The following is a 21,882-nucleotide window of genomic DNA, read 5'->3' as shown; positions in this document are numbered from 1 at the left end:
CTCCTCAAAGCTTGAACTCACAACACTGGGTTTAGCAGGCCAATGCTCATACCACTAAGCTATCCCTCCTCCCTTTAAGGCAGCATAACCCTTTTTGTTCTGGACCACTATTCTGAGTCACTTGTAAATTTCTGAACTTTTCCACCTTGGAAACAGAAATTTGCCAACTTGCATTTAGAGATCAAAACTAACTGGCCTACTTTCCCATGGTACCAATACTTTCAAGTTAGGTATTACATTTTTCAGCTTTGTAGAAAACACGTTTGAAGTCATGCTGCAGAAGGGGAGCAGGAAGGACACCATTTTTAAGAGCACACCTGCACTGACTGCCATGACCCTCATGTGCACAGTGCATGTTATGCTGTGCCTGAGTGGTGCACTCTTAAAATAGGGTAACCAGATGTCCTGATTTTATAGGGACAGTCCCAATTCTTGGGTCTTTTTATAATACAGGCTCCTATTACCTCTCACCCTCTGTCCCAATGTTTCACACTTGCTGTCAGGTCACCCTACTCTTACAATGTGCGTTCCTCCCTCCCCATCAGATATTGGGCAAAGCCATGTTCAGATCTGCCAGTATCAGGTGGGGAACAAACCGCCCCCAAAGGGTGGCCGGTTCAAACTGGATGATACAAGGAGCCCAGCCCAGCCCGGCTCCCCCGAGCCCAGGCTCGCGGGGGAAATGCCCGGGAGGCCCCCAGAGGGGGTGCGACGCGACCATGTTAGGAGTCCCCCGATCCGAGCCTGACACAAGGGTGAGCCCGAGCAGGCCGAGCCCGCGCCCCGGGGCGGCCGGCGCTGCAGGGCGGGCCACGATCAGCCGTGGAGCGCTGGCCCAGGACCCGCCCGCCAGGCCAGGCCAGGCCGGAGGCGTCGCTCTCCGCCGGCGGGAGGCGGGGCCATGGGCGGCCCGGGGCAGCCGCGCCAATGAGGGCCCGGCGCAGGCAGTCTCGGGCCCGCCCCCGGCGCAGGCCGCAGGCCGCAGGCAGCGACAGGCTCCGACGCGGCCCGGCCTGGCGCTTCGGTCGGGATCCTGCGCCGGGGGACGGGCCGAGCCGAGCCATGTGGGGCCGCTACCTGGCGGCGCGGCGGCTGCTGAGCCTCAGCCGGTGAGGAGGGGCCGAGCGGCGGGCGCTGTGCGGCGGGGGCGGCGGCGGTCCTGGGCCCGATCACCCCATCCACCGGCTCACCCGCCTCGCCCGCCCCCAGCATCTTCCTCGCAGAACCCCCCGGGCTCCCCCCGTATCCTCCCCCGCACCCCTTCATTCGTCTGCCTAGACACCCCCCAGACCCCTGTGTCCTACCCCACAGCATTCGTGTCCCTAGACAGCCCCCTTCCCCCAGCCCCCACCCCCTGTATCCTCCCCCGCACCCCCTTCATTCGTCTGCCTAGACACCCCCCAGCCCCCTGTGTCCTACCCCACAGCATTCGTGTCCCTAGACATCCCCCTTCCCCCAGCCCCCACCCCCTGTATCCTCCCCCGCACCCCTTCATTCGTCTGCCTAGACACCCCCAGCCCCCTGTGTCCTACCCCACAGCATTCGTGTCCCTAGACAGCCCCTTCATCCTCCCCCGCACCCCCTTCATTCGTCTGCCTAGACACCCCCAGCCCCCCATACCCTGTGTCCTACCCCACAGCATTTGTGTCCCTAGACATCCCCTTCATCCTCCCCCACACCCCCTTCATTCATGTCCCTAGACATCCCTCTTCCCCCAGCCCCCATATCCTCCCCCACCCCACAGCATTCATGTCCCTACACATCCCCACCCCTGTATCCTCCCCTGCACCCCATCATTCGTCTCCCTAGACATCTCCCTTCCCCCAGCCCCCACCCATGTGTCCTCCCCAGTCCTCACAGCATTTGTGTCCCTAGACATCCCCCAGCCCCCACCCCATGTGTCCTCCCCAGTCCTCACAGCTTTCGTGTCCCTAGACATCCCCCTTCCTCCAGGCTTCCTCCTGTATTCTCCTCCACACCCCATTGTTCGTCTCCCTAGACATCCCCTGTATCCTCCCCTACACCCTACAGCTTTCGTGTCCCTAGACATCCCCCTGTATCCTCCCCCACACCTCACAGCATTCGTCTCCCTAGACTTCCCCGCCCCAGACCTTCCCACCCCTGTATCCTCCCCCACACCATTCATCTCCCTAGACTTCCCCAGCCCCTCCCACCCTTGTATCCTACCCCACAACATTCGTCTCCCTAGACTTTTCTCCTTCCCCCAGACACTCCCACCCCAGTATCCTCCCCCCCACCCCACAGTATTTGTCTCCCTGTAATCCTTCTGGAAATTGCCCCTCCACTCAGTTTGTGTGCTTACAGTACCAAAGTTCCTGTTATCCCCTATAAATTCTACATCCCCCTTGTCCATACACACCCTAACATATCATCCTGACCTTCTGTAATATGACCCCCTCACAGTCCCTACTTCTGATAACACTCCCTCCTGCCTGCCGTTACACGGTCCTTATACCAACATGCACAATTTCACCCCTGCTGTTAATCTGCTACAGAAACACCTCCCCATGTCAGGTCATAATCCATCTGACGCTGCCTCATAGAAATCCCTCCTTCACACTCCATAGATCTTAATCCTTCTAGGGTCCCTCCTTCTAACTGTCCTTCCCAGCTACATTTCTAATATTGCCCTGACACACAACCTCCCCCATCCTATTATCCAGAACTTGTTCAGTTCCCTGATATTATCCCAGCAAAACTGTTACTTCACTTGAAGTCTTCTACCTCCTAGAACTCTGATCAATGATGCTGATTGCTCTCCCCAATCCTCACCTTGCTCCCTTAAAATATTGCATAATTCTGGGCCATGTCTACACTGGAAAAACATCCACAAAAATTCCTACCAGTTCAGCAAGAAAAACAGACATAATTAACACAGAGGTAAAATAGGTCTGGCCTCTGGAGTATTGATTGCACTAGGGCTTTGCTGAACTAGTGGGAATGTTGTTTTTGTTTTGTAATTTTCCCAATACAGACAAGACCCCAAAGTTGACACCTACCCTAACCAATGTTTGCCTCTTTTGTTTTAGGCCCCAATCCTGAAATGAGCTCAATATAGGCAGATGCCCATTGAAGTCAGTGAAATTTTGTGTGAGCGGGGGAAGGTGGTGTTGTTCATATGAGGCTCCAATCTTGCAATAAGCTCAACTTTATCTTGTAAACTCTTCTAGGTAGGAACTTGGCATTTGTCTATAGCAGTGGTTCTTAACCTGTGGCCCATGGGCTGCTTGCAAAGCAGTCAGCACTCAGCTGTGGCCCAGGTGACATTCTCAGGGCCATGCAGGTAGCATTGGATGCAGCCCACATAACACACATGCGGCCCACAACGGCAAATAGGTTGAGAATCACTGGTCTATACGATGCAATATTCATAATAATACACCCTTTTCTCCACCCCCAAAATTAAGCACGGGAAGGGGATGGGGTAAAGAGAAACTTGCTCGCGTGGTTGCATCTTTTTTCAAAAAGAAAATTTATTTCAGGACTTTGAATCAAAAGTCATGGAGGTTCAAGAGTGGGTCTGTAAATGAAAGAGCACTACAATACAAGATAGGAGAACGAATCCATGGGTTCACTGTAAACCAGGTACAGTATTGTCTTTTTCTCCATCTCTCACTGTGAAAGCACTTTATAACTGGACAAAGAACTTAGTGTAAGATGTTTCCCTGCAGAAGTTGAAACCAAGAGTTAGGGTTGCAGGGTAAATTTTTACATACATGCTTAGAAGCAGATAAAATATTCTTGTGGACAAAAATCTTTAGGCAATGCTAACACAAAATGCCTGCTTTAAAATAAGACACTAATTCTGCTAGAATTTCTGACGAGCAAAACACAGTGACTTGTCTGCAAACTTTGGAGAAGAAACTCAAGCCATTGAAAACTATATTAAACATTCAGTCATCTGTGAGTACTTGTATTTCACTGCGTGTTCTTTATTTGTTTCTGTAAGTTATTACAAAAATATGAGCTCTTCTTAGGTCTACTATTTATTGTAGTGGAACTAGCAATATTTATAGAGCTCTTTTCATCTGATATTCTTTTAAAGGAAGTCAGTATCATTATCTCCATATTATAGAGGGGAAAACTTTAGCACACAGACTTGGAAGTAAGTTGGCCAAAATCAGTGAGCTCTGCTAAAGCGAGTAATAGAAACCAGATCTTTAGTGCAGTGCCCTATCTTCTGAATCTCATGCTCCTTACAATTTATACAAGTGGCCAAATTGTTCAAAGATTGTTTCCTATACCAGATAAGTATTGTTGGTTCTAGTGCAGATACAACTATAATTTCTGCCCTTCAGGTAATTGTGTTATTTAATTTATTTTTCTTGTATTTATTCACCTCTAATTCAACATGCTATGAAAACTACAGTATCTGCTAAAAATAGACTTGCACCACTTATGTTTTATTCACCAGCTAAGTTTTATTTACAACCTAAGGCTCTGATCCTGAAATTGGTGCAATTTAGTGGCTTCTTTTGGGTTCCACTGAAATTAATCAGACTCCATTTGGGTGTGAGGGTCAGGATCAATGCATAAGTCCAGCCACAGGATGGGGGTATAAGTATTTGATCTGGCTCTCCGAAACATGGTACATAAGTACCAAATGGTCTTGCAAAATCATTTATATCACGTGGAAGTATCTGTCAGTGACAGTGTACGTAACAGTGCACCTTTGAGAAAATGGGAACACAATAAAATCCTAGGCTGTTCTACATAGACCAAAAATATTTAAAAATTACTCCTTAATACTTTGTTTCTTAAAAATAATGGTGACTTTTTTTTGCAAAGAGTTGCAAAAAATATATCAAAGAGTTGCAACATAAAACAACGAAGACAAGGAAGGTAAAGCATACTTGCATGTAAAATATAGTGGGATGACTGTAAATCCTTTGAATGTGCCTGACTTTAATATAATGAATTATATGGTGGTATAATCTTCCCTATGAAATTCTTTGTTTTTGCTTTCCATCATAACCTTAATTTCTTCTAGTTTAGTTCTAATTGTGTTTGATGTGCAGCAGAGGCTAGCTGGTTCTTTTCATAGTGTTCACAAATTATTTTACCTAGAATTTATCTAAATACTAACATGGAGGTTTTCTTCCAATTTAGGTAACAGCTGTTCCTGAGCTATTCCTAACTGCAGTGAAGCTTAGTCATGAGAACACAGGAGCCAAATATTTACATGTGGCACGTGAGGACTCCAATAATCTATTTAGGTATTCAACCTGAGACCTGCAAACACTAATACAGCTTCATAATACTCGAACATTACTAATACTTTCCATTTAAGGAGCTCATAGTTGCAAGACTTAAAAAAATCCTACTTTACCAAAACTGTTGTAAAACTTAATTTCTCTTCTGCCTTTCAGTTAGTGAAATGAGTTTATTTTTTGGTAAGGAAAAATTCATACTATCAAATCCATTTCAGAATGCGTTATAAATTTCTCTTATGTTGATTGCTTATCTTTGTAAACTAAGTTGGTGTAATACCCTCTTAAATGGATTTAAGAGCTTCTACACAAGGGGGTTGTGCTGTTTTTAACTTAAAGTGGTGCAACTTTCATATGTAGTCGGGGCTTAATTCACACAATTTACCTGTAAGGTTAGTAACAAATATTGCTATAGTCACTGTCAAAAGAGGACGTACATTTACAATATTGGTGTTAGCTACTGTAGCTATTTTATCGACAACCTTAGTTACTGTACTTAGTTTGTCTGCTGAACTGCATATCATGCACTGGAAAAACACTGTATCTCATCCAAAAGGTATACATTCTCCTGGCAAACCCCCAAAAGTCCTCTAATTGTGAGCTTGGTGGTTGAAATAAATGATATTCCTGCATCCCAGCTGCACCAATATTGGAAGACTAGTTTAGTTACTAAACCATGCTGCCTTTCACATAAGGCTAAACTACAAAACAAGTAATGGATGTGCTGTCTTTTGTTCTCAAACCATTGTGTTGCATTCTTTTATAGTGTACAATTTCGTACCACCCCGTTGGACAGTACTGGTGTTCCACATATCCTTGAACACACTGTGCTTTGTGGTTCTCAGAAGTACCCTTGCAGAGATCCTTTTTTTAAAATGTTAAACAGATCACTGTCCACTTTCATGAATGCATTTACAGGTGAGTTCAAGATAACTAAGAGCATATAATTCAGCGGTTCTCAATCTGTGGGTTGGGACCCCAAAAATGGGTCGCGACTCTATTTTAATGGGGTCGCCAGGGCTAGTTTAGACTTGCTGGGGCTGAAGCCTGAGTCCCATCACCTGGGGCCAAAGCCCAAGGGCTTCGGCTTTGCCCGCACCTCACCCCCTCTGCCCAGGGCAATGGGGCTCAGTGTTTGGCTTTCTTCCCCCTTTCCCGTCCCACTTGGGGTGGCGGGGCTCTGGCAGGCTCAGGCTTCGCTCCCTCCTCCTGGAGTTGTGTAGTAATCTTTGTTGTCAGAAGGGGGTCGCGGTGCAATGAAGTTTGAGAACTCCTGGTATATATAATATTGTTAATTATCCTTTACTTTATGATTATGACTTACTTCCTAAATTCAGTGTTTATTTGTATTTGTTTTGCTATAATTATTTGTAAGTATTGTTGAGCCTTTCTAATTACATTGACTGGGAGATCCATTGCAAAATATTGAATTTTATAAACTAGCAAGCAAACAAGCAAGACAGTGCTGATTTACAAAATGTATTTTGTTCATTTGACAAGTATAGGTTAGGTGATACATCATAGTAATATAAGTAAATGTTCTGTTAGCATCACTTTTACAAAACAGCCATCTTAGCGATGAGATCCTTACTACAATATTAGATCTTTGCTGAGGAGTGGAGAGAAACCATCACATCTATAGACGTTATTGGGTGCGCAAATTAGTGAGGTTCTACTCTGTTCCAGTTAATTACGTGGACAATAGAACTTAAAATAAAAATAGGGAGTGAAATGCACTGCAAACTTCCTAAAATACTTTGGTCATTAATACTTGACTTTGTTTGTAAACAGCCAGTGATTACACACTCTACCCATTTTCAACACAAAATCCAAAGGATTTTCAGAATCTCCTGTCCGTGTATTTGGATGCTGCTTTTTTCCCATGTTTGCGACAACTAGATTTCTGGTAAGACTTGTACAATTGGGTGTATAAACATTAAAAATCAAAGACTTGCTTATAATTTTAAAACTTTTACAGGCAAGAAGGTTGGAGGTTAGAACACGAGAATCCGACTGATCCTCAGACACCACTAGTCTTTAAAGGAATTGTTTTTAATGAAATGAAAGGGGCATTTGTAAGTTCTGGCTTTTATTATAAACACTATTTATAAAGGTACATTGTGAATATTTAAAATAGTTTAAATTGCAGATTAACAATTCCATAGTTTCATTGAGTTTGAATAGCTCCATTCTCCCCAGTATTAACCTCCTGCACTCAATAGTAATACTGAAGATAGATTGAATAGGATTTGTTTTGAAGGATAGTCTGTTGAAAAGCTTATTATTTATATAAATGTAGTATTTAAGTAGTGAATTTTGCTGTTCTCCTATCTTTTGAGCAAAGGTTGGAATTACAATGTTGCAGCAATAGGTCATTAGTCATCTGATTAAACAGTGACAACAACTTTTTAATTGTTGTATTAAAGTCAATGGAACTGGTGGACTACATACTTGTGTAAGAATTACTTTTATGAGTAAGGCATATAAGATCAGGTCTTACTGTTTAAATATTTTTAATCTTAAAATTTCCTCTGATGGCTTGCTAAAATTTTATTTTTTTTCCCTTTTAAGACAGACAATGAGAGGTTATTCTCACAACACCTACAGAATAAACTCCTTCCTGATCACACTTATGCTGTAATATCTGGTGGAGACCCATTAAGTATTCCTGACCTTACATGGGAACAGCTTAAACATTTCCATGCCACTCATTATCATCCAAGCAATGCTAGGTACTTTAAATTGTTGTTGCTGACTTCTTAGGTGATATACTGGTTTAGCCATGTGTGTGTTTACTTGTCTCTCTCACAATAATGCAGGTATTTACTTTATATTAGTATGTAAGGCGTGGGGCAAAATTTTATGGCCCCAAGAATGGATAAATGGGTATGGTTTTTGTTAAATTTTTGTCACTCATTCAAATCAAGCCCATATTGGAAGTCACAGAAAGATGTTATAATCTGATGGCTCTTCAGTGGCTTGTGTGACATGAGGTAATGGTATCAGATTCCTACTGGTAGGTGTTGACATTGCTCAGCCATTAACTGTTGGTATATTTGACAAGGCCTGCATAGAAGCTAATAATTGACTTGACATGGAGACTTAAAGGTGATTCCTTCAGATAGAATTGAGGGGTATTAGTGGGGAAGCTTGTATTGCTTCTGCCTTTTCTGAACCATTTCTGTGCATAAATAGAAATTCAGTTTAGAGGGCTGTCAATCCAGCATCTTTCCTGGGATATTAATTCAGCTATTGCGATGCTGACCTCCCAGCCCACTGTTTTTTGTTTTTCTCTTCAATCTGCTATTTCTAACATGTCTGAATATTGATCTTGATAATCCAATATGTTCTTCATGGGCAGCTCCTAGAGCTTGTGTGGAGCCCCTGTAAATCAATAGCAAGGATCCGCTTCAGTGGAGCCAATTGCAGGATTAGGTCAAAATTTGTAACCTCATTGAGGCAAGGATTGTGAGATCTTATCCATATTGCTAGCAGCTAAATAACCTTGCTTCTCTTCTAGAAAAATAGGGTTTTGGGAATTTGGCTGTTGGGATTAGGTTGTTTTGGACATACAACTTTTTTTCCCCCAAGAGTACTATATGATTGTCCTACAAACTAGCTGCTGGCTTTTAGTGCTCTTGACTTCAGTGCATGAAACTGACTGGAAAATGGCATGGGCTCTTCAGCTCTGAATAACTTTCTGATTAGTGGGTGTTAGTTTTATTTCTGCAGCAGAATTTTTGGTGGCATTTTTGACAGTATTGTGGGCCATGAAGACACATTCATTTCTGCGTAAAACTAACTCACTAAAAGATGCATGAAATTCAGACTTCATTGCTACTGTATTATGCATGCAGACTAAAAAAAAATTAAATCCTAATCTTACATTTTAAAATGCAGGTTCTTCACTTATGGTAACTTTCCATTGGAGCAGCATTTGAAACAAATTCATGAAGAAGCGCTGACTAAGTTTCATAGAATTGAACCAAATACTGCCATCCCAGTACAGCAACTCTGGGATAAGCCTGTAAGTAAAGATAAATATACAAACTGCCTTTGTATTGCAGTACGTTAAATATTGATTCTGGTCCGCAATGCTATTCAACTTATTGTTGTTTGTTTTTATAGAACACTCAGACATTTTGTTTGGTTATAAAAGCGTTAACTGTCTTTGGGCCTTATCATAAATTTTAAATGATTGACTTCTAGGTTCTGTATACTGTTATGTTAGGGTCTAAACGATCTCTCAGTGTTTGAATATTGCCACATTGTATTCACTTATTAGAGAATTATCCATCTAGCAACTGACACAGAGTGTTGGGAGTTAGGAGAAAATGCAGGGATACCAGGGAGGGATAGCTCAGTGGTTTGAGCATTGGCCTGGTGAACCCAGGGTTGTGAGTTCAATCCTTGAGGGGACCACTTAGGAATCTGGGGCAAAAAAAAAAAAAGTCAATACTTGGTCCTGCTAGTGAAGGCAGGGGGCTGGACTCAATGACCTTTCAGGGTCCCTTCCAGTTCTATGAGATAGGAGATGTGGGCTTCATTCCTAGCTCTGCCAGAGGCTTGCTCTGTTCTCTGGATTAGTTCCTGCTTTAATTTGCACCCAGAGTTAAATGGGATGGAAGTTAGGGTAGGATTTGTCAATTTCCCACTTGTAATGGAGATACTACCTACCTCTGGTGGATGATAACAAGCAAGGATGATGTATTCATGAATTTACAAGTTAACTCATTAACATGTGTAAAGTGCATTAAAATCCGTGGAAGGAAGATGCTATAGAAACACAAATTATCCTTTATTAACTTTTCGACTTTAATGTTTTAAATTATTTTACTGCCTCTAGTTACTTATTTATTATACTTGACAGAGAGAGCATCATGTGAAATGTGGCTCAGATTCATTTGCTGCAGACCCTACAAAGCAGACAACTATTAGTGTCAGCTTCCTGTTGACAGAGTAAGTGTATTGAAAATGAAATTACAACAGAAGAATCATGCTTATTCCTTTAAATCAGGATCTTACTAAGAGTTTATTTCACCATGAGCATAATCAGCAGAATTGTTTACTACAAGGACTCTCAAATTTGTTTCAAAGTATGGGTCACCTCGCATCCCATCATGACTGCGTGGCCCTGTGTGGAAATAAAGAGCCAATACCATGTATTCTGTCGACCAGTGGTTCACTGTATTCGAATTGGTTACATCTATGCAAACGTATTAAATGTAATGGGGTTGCCCAGATGTACCTCAGGGCCTAATTAAACCAGTAAAACCTTTGACTGGCAATAATGCAGCAAGTGGAAAGAACCCAGTTTGGCTCTAGGAGCCCAAGCTGCACATGCACAACTGTCAGTGACTTTAAAAAACAAAACAAAACAAAACAAAAACCTTTTCCTTCCCCCCCCACTTCCCAGCCCACCCCTTGTAGTTTGATACCAACAATAACTTAAATATAATACATAGTACCCCACAATGCCATTTTAAAGAGCACCATGCTGTAACTTCCTTTTTTTCCTTAGCATTACAGATACTTTTGAAACTTTCACGCTTAACCTGTTGTCTTCCCTGTTGGTTGGTGGACCTAATTCCCCCTTCTACAAAGCCTTACTTGAGGCCAATCTTGGTACAGACTTTTCTCCTGATGTTGGGTAAGTGTCACAATTTACTTTACATCACCTTTTAATGACTATAACTTCTGTAACATTAATACTGCTCTTGTTATAAAATTACTTCTTTTTTTGAAAAATACATCGAAGGATAGGTTGGGAGAAAGCTAACTCTTATTATAATTTTCATGCCATTTTTATACAAGAATCTTCTGGTGTATTTTACTCTTTTCCATAGTGGAACAGTGAAGTATCTTCAAGTGTAAATTATGACCTTGCAAGATAGATAAATAGTTCTATTCCTGACTTACATTGATGTAATGGAGATCAGAATAAGGCCCATAATTCACAATCCATGTTGCTATTTTGCTGTTACCGATTACTTGCATACAATGTTTAAACGATTGTTTAAAATAAATACATACAAGATAAATTGAAAGTTACCAATAAATTTCTTTACCGGTGCTCCAGCTGCTGTGGGTAGCCCCAGGCCCTTTAAATCTGGCAGCCAGGTTCGGGAGGTGATTTAAAGGGTCTGGGGCTCCACACGAATTCGGATATAACACGGTAAAGGAGCGGAGCTTGGGTGGCACTTTAAAGGACTGGGGCCCCCCCGCTGCTTTACCTCGTTATATCCGAATTTGTGTTACATGGGGTCTCGTTCTATCAGGGTAGAGGTATATGTTGAACAGAAGAATGGGACTCTCTCTGAGTAAAGATACCCATGTGTATAACTGTTGGTAGGATCATTTCCTAAGTACTTAATGTTTTAAATAATTACACTTCATTCCAATTAAAATGACAGTATTTAGTACCTACTAGGTTAATGTGCAACCTCTTGGCAAGAAATTTATTGGTAACTTTCAGTTTATCTTGTATGTATTTATCAGTGCAACATTAAGAAGCAGCATAGTCTACTCCTGACAGCATTCTGCGCCTAAAAATTCTGCGCACAGTATTTTAAACTTCTGCAAATAAATGAGGAGGCTCCAGCATGGCATTGGGTAGAGAGGCCACTGGCTGTACAGAGACGGCAGGCCACTGTGCAGTTCCCCCTGGGACACGGACTCAGCAATGAGGCTGCACCCAACCCTGACACAGCGTAACGACCAGGCCTTCCCCAGAAACACTACAGGGCCTTGCCCATCTGTGCCAGGTGCACCAGGTGTGGACAGGCAGGCTCAGCAAGGCAGGATCCAAATGTGGAGGGGCTTACCAGATGTGGGTTGAGAGGGTTCTGTGTGCGACAATCTGGATGCAGGCGGCTCAGTGGGGGATCTGGATGCGCAGCGGTTTGTAGTGGGGGTCTGATGAAGGAGGTGGGGGCTCAGCAGGAGGGGTTCTGGGTGTGTGCGAGCTCATGGGGTGTGTGTGTGTGTCCGTCCAGATGCTAGGGGAGTGGGGCTCAGTGGGGTCAGGATCCAAGTGCAGCTGGTTGGGGCTCGGTGGGGTGGGGATCCGGGTGCGGATGGCTCGTCAGCTTGGTCCAGGTGCAGGGGGAGTGAGGCTCTGCAGGGGGGGATTCTGAGTGTGGGGAGTGAGGCGGAGCGGAAGGGTCTGGGTATAAGGGGGTCTGGATGCTTGGGGGTTGGGCAGATGGGGGAAGCAGCTCCCTGTACAGGAATCCCTCCCCCTGCAGCTGAGGAGTGATGGGCACAGGAAGTGGGATGGGAGTGGGAAGATGGATTTTGCAGAGATTTCCACAGCCGGGCGAGAAATCTGGAGGTGTGTCTGACCCGCCCCTGCATGCCGTGCAGGGGAAGAGGAAGTCCTGTCCTCCCCAGCAGGGCCGGCTCCAGGCACCAGCTTATCAAGCAGGTGCTTGGGGCAGCAACTCCGGAGCGGGGCGGCACTTTAAAGTATTTGGTGGCAATTCGGCGGAGGGTCCCTCACTCCCACTCGGAACGAAGACCTCCTGCTGAATTGCCGGAGATTGCGATCGCGGCTTTTTTTTTTTTTTTCCTGCTTGGGGCGGCAAAACCCCTGGACCCGGCTCTGCTCCCCAGCCCAGCTGGGACTAGCAGCTGAGCCCGGTGTAGGGTAGGAGCCACCAGCTGGGTCTTCCCTGTCCAGCTTCCTGCACCACAGTGATTTACCTCTCTGCTGGCTGCCCTGGGCCCCGAAACATACTGCTGGGAAGGGCATGCTGAATATTAAGTGCAGGGGAGTTGATTTTCAGCAGTGCCGATCTCCTACAGCTCCTATTACATTGGCTTCTGTTGGAATTGTAGGAAGTTCAGGACTTCTGAAAATGGGACCTTAGGTTTCTAGAGTTGAGCCCTAAAGTTAGTCACTTGTGAAAACTTGGACTACAATTTCTTTATCTCAGTTTCCCTAAATGTATTGAGTCACTGAGACATAAACATGGAACCCCCAAAATATCATCTCTGTACTCAATTTTCAAAGACTGCTATATGAAGACTAAATTGTAGACGCGGTCTACTTACTGTCATAAGTAAAATGTACATGTTGCTTTAAAAAGACCTTTCCTCTTGATGTCTGCCATCTAAATAAAATTATATAAATACAGAAAAATCTTCTATATTTGAAAACACTAATACAAATTAATTCCAAGATTTTGCTGTCCTTCCTAATTTAGTTTTGGTTCTCTAGCTGTATTTCATTCTTTAGTTTGAACTATGGCTGAAAATTTTTAAAACAGTGTAACATTCCTTCTGTAATTGAAAAATAAATAGCTGAAGATTTTGGGTCCTTGCCTTTTTGTTAGATTTTTTTTCTTTTCCACCTTAATCCAGATCTTGTAAATTCTAACTTTATTATTATTTTTTGCATTCATTAACTAGTTATTACCTTTCTGTGGTTCTGTGTAAAAGTTTCAGTACCTACCGCTGGAATAAATGTTTTTTATTGTAGGTTTAATGGCTGCACGAGAGAGGCTTACTTCAGTGTAGGCCTACAAGGAATTGCTGAGAAAGACATTGAAACTGTCAAACAAATTATTGCTAGAACAATAGATGAAGTTATTGAGTGAGTAATGTTAAAATTCTTGAAGTATTCTTTTAGCAAAATCTATTTCTAGAAGTATATTTTTAAAATATCTATTATTTAAAAATGTATGAAAACTACACTAAAGTAGCAATTTTCAATGGTTCAGTACTTTTAAGAACTAATCTTATTTCTTGCCTCTCCCCCCTGCTTCCTTAAATACTTGTCCTATAGTGTGCCCCTCACCATAATATTTAGGAGTTAATAGTGCTGTTTCGTTAAATGACACACTATGATCTTACTTCATATCAGTTTTATTCTGTATGGTACATATTAAGTACCAATGTGTCAAAACTGTAATTCATTTTCATGTCTTTATTTATGATTAGTAGCATATTGGTGCATGTGTGCTTCTTTTGGGGGGGGGCGCGTGTGCACGTGCACACAAAACATCTATATATAAAAAAAACATCTTTCCCCAAAGCAAAGGATTTGAGGAAGAGAGAATTGAAGCTCTACTTCACAAAATTGAAATCCAGATGAAGCATCAGTCTACAAGTTTTGGACTTGCCCTGACATCAGTAAGTGCTCCTTTTTCTGAGTAGGAAAAATGTCAGTTTTCAACGTGTCTTAGGCCTTGCAAAATCTGACGCAGAATTCTTTCTCATGCAGACCTTCTACTGAAATATCTTTTGTCTCCCTTCCTTCCTTCCTTCCCCTCAATATTAACAAAGGTCTGTCATCATTAAACTTTGTACAGGAACTCCTCACTTAGAGTCGTTTTGGTTAACATTGTTTTGTTGTTACGTTGCTGATCAATTAGGGTGGGGTCAGCCTACTTAAAGGGGCAATGCACATTTCTCTCTCACACAGGGTATGTGTCTCTGTCTGCCATAGTCTCCCCTCCCTCCACTCGTGCCTCCTTGTAGAGTGTGAGGCTACATTAACAAAAATGAGTTAACCCTTGAGGGCTCAGCCAAAAGCTAGTTCATTATTTAGCAGTAAGGCATACCCTGGGAAATATCTCACCCTCTGACTTCACCACCTCAACCAAGCTTCACAATCATCATCGCTGTGTACAGTATTAAATTGTTTGTCACATTTTTCAGGAACATAACTACAACTTTAACGAGGCGTTACTATATTAATTGTCTAATTTAGGGCTCAGTCCCCTAATGTTTACACGATTAGGTCCACTGGAATTGCTTGCTTGGATAGCGATTTCTCCTGGGTTTGTAAACTCAGGGCATGGAGACTCTAAGGCCTCGTGCACCCCATAGTGCTATATAAATAATAACTGAATACTTGGTCCCCTGTACTTAGTTTTGCTGCTGTAATTAAAATTCATAGTCTAAACATGAAAATATGCCTTGGCTTGAATGTTTACCTAAAATTTCCCCATAGAAGCAATTGTAGAGATGAGCCCCCTAGAAAATGTGGGTGGCTCTGAAGAACCCTGAGAAGCCTTCTAAGCTTTGTAAAGTGGGGGGCTCTGTGAGGATCTGCAGGAGAGGTGGAATATTTCACATTCTGCCTTTCCCAGTGATCAACTCCTCTGCTGTCTCCTATTCTGCTACACCCTGTGTTCCACTTGTCCACTATCCCTCACTCTGCTGCCACCCTTCTTGTCTTCACCACTGTGCCCTCTCCCACTTTGCTAGGACTCTCTATATCCTGTTGTCCACTATGTAATCCAAGTTCCATGCTTTCTCCAGCCTGCAAATTCCACCTGTGGACCTCCCTAACTAAGATCCAAAGGAAGTGAACATTTTAGGAGGCCTTCTAGAGTGGCATAGTGGGGTTACTAGGAGAGTTGGGGAGGGGACAGCAGCAAGGGAATGCATTACATAGAATAATCAAATCAAACTTAATTGAAAATATCTCCCTGTTCTTTTCAAGTTAGGATCTGGCAAAAAGAGCTTTATAAATTTCTCACTACGGTGATCACCATTTTTTAAAATGTCTTCAGCTTGTCTGATTAAATTCTGCTGCAAAACCCCCTCTTTTTAATTGGTAAGACTTGCAAGCAATTAATGTGAAGTTTGAGGACTATCTCTGCAAGAAAATACTCTAGAAACGTACTTTATTTAAAAGAAAAAGAATCTGCTTAAGTCTCCAGCAGTAACATCCCATTTTAATCTCTCCATATTTCTATTAATAATAAAAATGGAAATAACTTCAAGTTTTCTAGGGATGATTGTTTAAAAACACTAGATCTTTGTGGAAGTTCAGTACAGTAACTGAGTTCTCTCTTTTCTTTTGTTAATTTCAACAGTGACAAAAAAGCAAAAGTTAGATTTGTTGAACTTGGAACACCTTAATTTTAGAGTGAAATCATACAGGAATTTGTCTATTTTTTTTTTTACAGCATTTGTAGAGACACATTGAAACTGTCAAATGAATTATTGCTAGAATGATCAAAGTTAATGAGTGAGTAATGTTAAATTCTTCCAAATCTTGAAGTATTCTTTGGAACAATAACAGTTTGTAGTAAAATTTTGTAGAAAAATTTACCTCTGCCGAAGACCTAACCTACCCATTTTTCAAAAGATATTTCTTTTGCTTGAAGATTTTGGTGAGGAACTCGCATTGGTCTTATAATGGAAGCCCAGTTGCAACCTTAACTATGGAGTGCTTATCATCACTCCACAATAATTACTGTGAGTATATGGGAAAGAATAATGTTCTTTGAAACAGAAAGTTCCCATGGTATTCTTAAATATTTTTTAGAATTTTGACAGATAAAGAATGGCCATAGTGGGTCAGACTAAGGGTCCATCCAGCCCAGTATCCTGTCTGCCGACAGTGGCCAATGCCAGGTGCCCCAGAGGGAGTGAAACTAACAGGCAACGATCAAGTGATCTCTCTCCTGCCATCCATCTCCACCCTCTGACAAACAGAGGCTAGGGACACCATTCCTTACCCATTCTGGCTAATAGCCATTAATGGACTTAACCTCCATGAATTTATCTAGTTCTCTTTTTAAACCCTGTTATAGTCCTAACCTTCACAACCTCCACAGGTTGACTGTGCGCTATGTGAAGAAGAACTTCCTTTTATTTGTTTTAAACCTGCTGCCTATTAATTTCATTTGGTGCCCCCTAGTTCTCATATTATGGGAACAAATAAATAACTTTTCCTTATTCACTTTCTCCACCCCACTCATGATTTTATATACCTCTATCATATCCCCGCCTTAGTCTCCTCTTTTCCAAGCTGAAAAGTCTTAGCTTCTTCAATCTCTCCTCATATGGGACCCATTCAAAACCCCTTCTCTGAACCTTTTCTAAGGCCATTATATCTTTTTTGAGATGGGGAGACCGCATCGGTATACAGCATTCAAGATGTGAGCGTACCATGGATTTATATAAGGGCAATAAGATATTCTCTGTCTTATTCTCTATCCTTTTTTTTAATGATTCCTAACATCCTGTTTGCTTTTTTGACTGGCGCTGCACACTGCATGGATGTCTTCAGAGAACTATCCATGATGACTCCAAGATCTCTTTCCTGATTAGTTGTAGCTAAATTAGCCCCCACCATATTGTATGTATAGTTGGGGTTATTTTTTCCAATGTGCATTACTTTACATTTATCCACATTAAATTTTGTTTGCCACTTAGTTTTGCGAGATCTTTTTGAAGTTCTTCACAGTCTGCTTTAGTCTTAGCTACCTTGAACAGTTTAGTATCGTCTGCAGACTTTGTCACTTCACTGTTTACCCCTTTCTCCAGATCATTTATGAATAAGTTGAATAGGATTGGTCCTAGGACTGACCATTGGGGAACACCACTAGTTACCCCTCTCCATTCTGAGAATTTACTATTTATTCCTACCCTTTTGTTCCCTGTCTTTTAACCAGTTCTCAATCCATGAAAGGATCTTCCCTCTTATCCCATGACAGCTTAATTTACGTAAGAGCCTTTGGTGAGGAACCTTGTCAAAGGCTTTCTGGGAATCTAAGTACACTATGTCCACTGGGTTCCCCTTGTCCACGTGATTGTTGACCCCTTCAAAGAACTCTAATAGATTAGTATGACATGATTTCCCTTTACAGAAACCATGTTGACTTTTGCTCAACAATTTATGTTCTTCTATGTGTCTGACAATTTTATTCTTTACTGTTGTTTCAACTAATTTGCCCGGTACTGACGCTAGACTTACCGGTCTGTAATTGCCGGGATCACCTCTGGAGCCTTTTTTAAATATTGTTGTTACATTAGCTATCTTCCAGTCATTGGGTACAGAAGCCGATTTAAAGGTTACAAACCATAGTTAATAGTTTTGCAATTTCACATTTGAGTTCTTTCAGAACTCTTGGGTGAATGCCATCTAGTCCCTGGTGACGTGTTGATAAATTTAACAGTAACCAATTCCAAAACCTCCTCTAATGACACTTCAGTCTGTGATAATTCCTCAGATTTGTCACCTACAAAGGACGGCTCAGGTTTGGGAATCTCCCTAACATCCTCATCTCTGAAGTCTGAAGCAAAGAATTAATTTAGTTTCTCCGCAATGACTTTATCGTCTTTAAGTGCTGCTTTTGTATCTCGATCGTCCAGGGGCCCCACTGGTTATTTAGCAGGCTTCCTGCTTCTGATGTATTTAAAAAACATTTTGTTATTACCTTTTGAGTTTTTGGCTAGCTGTTCTTCAAACTCCTTTTAGGTTTTTCTTATTACATGTTTACACTAAATTTGGCAGTGTTTATGCTCCTTTCTATTTACCTCACTAGGATTTGACTTCCACTATTTAAAAGATGCCTTTTTGTCTCTCACTGCTTCTTTTACATGGTCATTAAGCCATGGTGGCTCTTTTTTAGTTCTTTTACTGTGTTCTTTTAATTTGGGGTATACATTTAAGTTGGACCTCTCTTATGGTGGCTTTGAAAAGTGTCCATGCAGCTTGCAGGGATTTCACTCTAGTCACTGTACTTTTTTTAATTTCTGTTTAACTAACCTCCTCATTTTTGCATAGTTCCCCTTTCTGAAATTAAATGCCACAGTGTTGGGCTGTTGAGATGTTCTTCCCACCAGAGGAATGTTAAAATGTTGTTATACTATGGTCACTATTTCCAAGCAGTCCTATTATAGTTATCTCTTGGTCCAGATCCTGCACTCCACTCAGGACTAAATCGAGAATTGCTTGTACCCTTGTGGGTTCCTGTACCAGCTGCTCCAAGAAGCAGTCATTTATACGCTTAGGACACCTACTAGTATTTTTCTTTTTTAAGAAAATGAGAATGGAGAACTGTAGGAAACGTAATTTTGATAAATGAAGTTCAAGCACAATTTTTCTTCATTTATTTAACATTTTCTTTGTAGTGTACTTTATTTCAAGTCCCCTCCTCCCCCATGTGTTTCTTCTGCTGAACAGAAACTATCAATCTCTTCAGTTCTGATTCTTCAATAGTGTGGTCAACTCTCAATAGTAGTTTCACAAATTTTAAAATTAATAACTCCTCCCACATAAGTCCTAACAACGAAAACAAAACCTCCAAAACAAAAAGACTTAGCAGATTTCTGCTTATAATATCTTATCTACTTTAACAGTGGTCCCATTTAAATGCATAACTGAGTTATGTAAAAAACACAGTCTTCTCTTTAGGCTGAAAAACTCCTACAAATGTGTAGTTGACTGTAGAATCTGATCTCTTGGCAGTTTTGGTTCAATTTTACTTTTTCCATGCCCTTCCTCTCAGTTGGATTGAATATTTGCTTATTCTAAAAAGTAAGGGGATGGGTGAGATCTAGGCTATGGGGGAAGACTGTGACAAAAGACTCCTTAAGGTGAAAACTTGGGAAATTGGGAGCCTGCCAAGGTAACTTTTTTTTTTTTTTTTTTGAGGAGTGTGAGGGAGGGAAATAACCCCGATGTCCCTTTAATAAACAATAGTGTCTTGATGTACATATCAAATGGCAGTATAACTGAAGTGTTGCAAGTTGCTTGTCTGCTATAAATATATAAACAAGACTAGTAATGTGTGTGTTCTGGAATAAGCAAGCCAATCCATGAAATGCCTCTGTGTGCAGTTAAATGTCATGTTTATCTAATTTCTTGTCAATCAAGTACATAGCCTCCTGCTGGATTCATGAAGGAGACCCTGTGGAACTTTTGAAGATTGCAGACAAAGTGACTCAGTTCAGGCAGCACCTGAAGGAAAACCCAACATTTCTTCAAGAAAAAGTAAAACAGTATTTTAAGGTAAGAAAGGAAAAGCTCTTTTAATACTAATTTCTGTATCACACTGTTTGAGCCTGTGACAGTAGTAGTAGCTTCAGGCCTCTTGATTTTTTTCATAATTATAGAACCCATTATTATAAGTAGCTTAAATGTCAGCATTTACAGATGGAGTCTATTCATCATATACACTGTAAACCTTTGGCAAAAATAGGCGTTAGCTTCGTTTTGAAATGTCCAACTAAAGTGTGTACATGAATTCTGGGCAAAATGCAAATATGAAATTACCCAGGGTACAATCAGCCTGCTGAACAGCTGTGTCCTGGGGTGCCTTTTACACTGCTTCACTGTGAGAGCAGTCACTCCTGGCCTTGCTCACACAAAGCCTCTAGCATGTGAATTATTCCCAGCTGAGTTATATGAGTGCTCCTAGCCAGCCTCTCCTTAATGGTATTGCAGAATGACACTAGCAAATTCCCAGACCCATACTTCTCCCCAGAAATGTGCATCTTGTACTGCCCAGCTCTTTCCTTCTGTGTAGTGCAAGCTCACAGAAAATCTGTCATTTCATTAGTAGAAAATGATATGCACAAATCTTGTTGTCTCAAATGAAGTTTCTCAAACACTTCAATCCAAACACACAGTGGTTTAGATAAAAGAAACAAGTTTATTAACTACAGAAAGATAGATTTTAAATGATTACAAGTAATGATGCATAAAAGTCAGAATTAGTTACAAAGAAATAAAAGGTAAAAATCAGGCTCTCACCATATGTTTACAGCAGTCTGGCTGGATTTTCCCCCAGTTCAGTGATGGTTCTTTTGTCTTTCAAACATTGATGATGCCATGAGTAGAGATGAGGCTTAAGGTGATAGTCCATTTGATTTTGTTGATGTCTAGCTGAGATGTCAGTTTGACTTTTATCTCTGAGGAAATGGTTTGGGCTGCTTCCCTAGATTTGGAATATGCCTTAGTAACATCCTACAGTAGAATCATCTAACGTTATATATAATGGTGCCACACATATTAAGAACATAAGAATGGCCATACTGATCAGACCAAAGGTCCATCCAGCCCAGTATCCTGTCTGCTGACAGTGGCCAATGCTACGTGCCCCAGAGGGAGTGAACCTAACAGGTAATGATCAAGTGATCTCTCTCCTGCCATCCATCGCCATCCTCTGACAAACAGAGGCTAGGGACACCATTCCTTACCTATCCTGGCTAATAGACATTAATGGACTTAACCTCCATGAATTTATCTAGTTCTCTTTTTAAACCCTATTCTAGTCCTAGCCTTCACAACCTCCCCAGGCAAGGAGTTCCACAGGTAGACTGTGCGCTGTGTGAAGAAGAACTTCCTTTTATTTGTTTTAAACCTGCTGCCCATTAATTTCATTTGGTGGTTCCTAGTTCTTATATTATAGGAACAAGTAAATAACCTTTCCTTATTCACTTTCTCCACACCACTCATGATTTTATGCACCTCTATCATATCCCCCCTTAGTCTCCTCTTTTCCAAGCTGAAAAGTCCTAGCCTTTTTAATCTCTCCTCATATGGGACCCATTCCAAACCCCTAATTGTTTTAGTTGCTCTTCTCTGAACCTTTTCTAATGCCAGTACATCTTTTTTGAGATGAGGAGACCACATCTGTACATAGTGTTCAAGATGTGGGTGTACCATGGATTTATACAAGGGCAATAAGATATTCTCTGTCTTATTCTCTGTCCCTTTTTTAATGATTCCTAACATCCTGTTTGCTTTTTTGACTGTCACTGCACACTGCATGGACGTCTTCAGAGAACTATCCATGATGACTCCAAGATCTCTTTCCTGATTAGTTGTAGCTAAATTAGCACCCATCCTATTATATGTATAGTTGGGGTTATTTTTTCCCATGTGCATTACTTTACATTT

At 41.7% G+C, this 21,882-nt stretch overlaps 1 protein-coding gene across 1 annotated transcript in view; it reads left to right on the top strand.

Moving 5' to 3' along the window:
* Nucleotides 1–976: 976 nt before the first annotated feature.
* Nucleotides 977–21,882, top strand: part of PITRM1 (pitrilysin metallopeptidase 1) — a 49,624-nt gene continuing 28,718 nt past the window's right edge. Inside the window, exons 1-13 of the mRNA XM_039526310.1 lie at nucleotides 977–1,109; nucleotides 3,504–3,606; nucleotides 5,131–5,237; nucleotides 5,998–6,149; nucleotides 7,023–7,137; nucleotides 7,210–7,306; nucleotides 7,803–7,963; nucleotides 9,132–9,258; nucleotides 10,102–10,190; nucleotides 10,753–10,881; nucleotides 13,714–13,827; nucleotides 14,270–14,366; nucleotides 19,855–19,989. Of these exons, the coding sequence (XP_039382244.1) occupies nucleotides 1,063–1,109; nucleotides 3,504–3,606; nucleotides 5,131–5,237; nucleotides 5,998–6,149; nucleotides 7,023–7,137; nucleotides 7,210–7,306; nucleotides 7,803–7,963; nucleotides 9,132–9,258; nucleotides 10,102–10,190; nucleotides 10,753–10,881; nucleotides 13,714–13,827; nucleotides 14,270–14,366; nucleotides 19,855–19,989 (1,473 nt within the window). The 5' untranslated portion in view covers nucleotides 977–1,062. The remainder of the gene's footprint in view (nucleotides 1,110–3,503; nucleotides 3,607–5,130; nucleotides 5,238–5,997; nucleotides 6,150–7,022; nucleotides 7,138–7,209; nucleotides 7,307–7,802; nucleotides 7,964–9,131; nucleotides 9,259–10,101; nucleotides 10,191–10,752; nucleotides 10,882–13,713; nucleotides 13,828–14,269; nucleotides 14,367–19,854; nucleotides 19,990–21,882) is intronic.

This window comes from Mauremys reevesii, linkage group 2 (genome assembly GCF_016161935.1).
Source record: "Mauremys reevesii isolate NIE-2019 linkage group 2, ASM1616193v1, whole genome shotgun sequence".
Taxonomy (NCBI): domain Eukaryota; kingdom Metazoa; phylum Chordata; order Testudines; family Geoemydidae; genus Mauremys; species Mauremys reevesii.
Note: the sequence above shows the minus strand (reverse complement) of the source record. Positions and strands in the feature narration are given on the sequence as shown.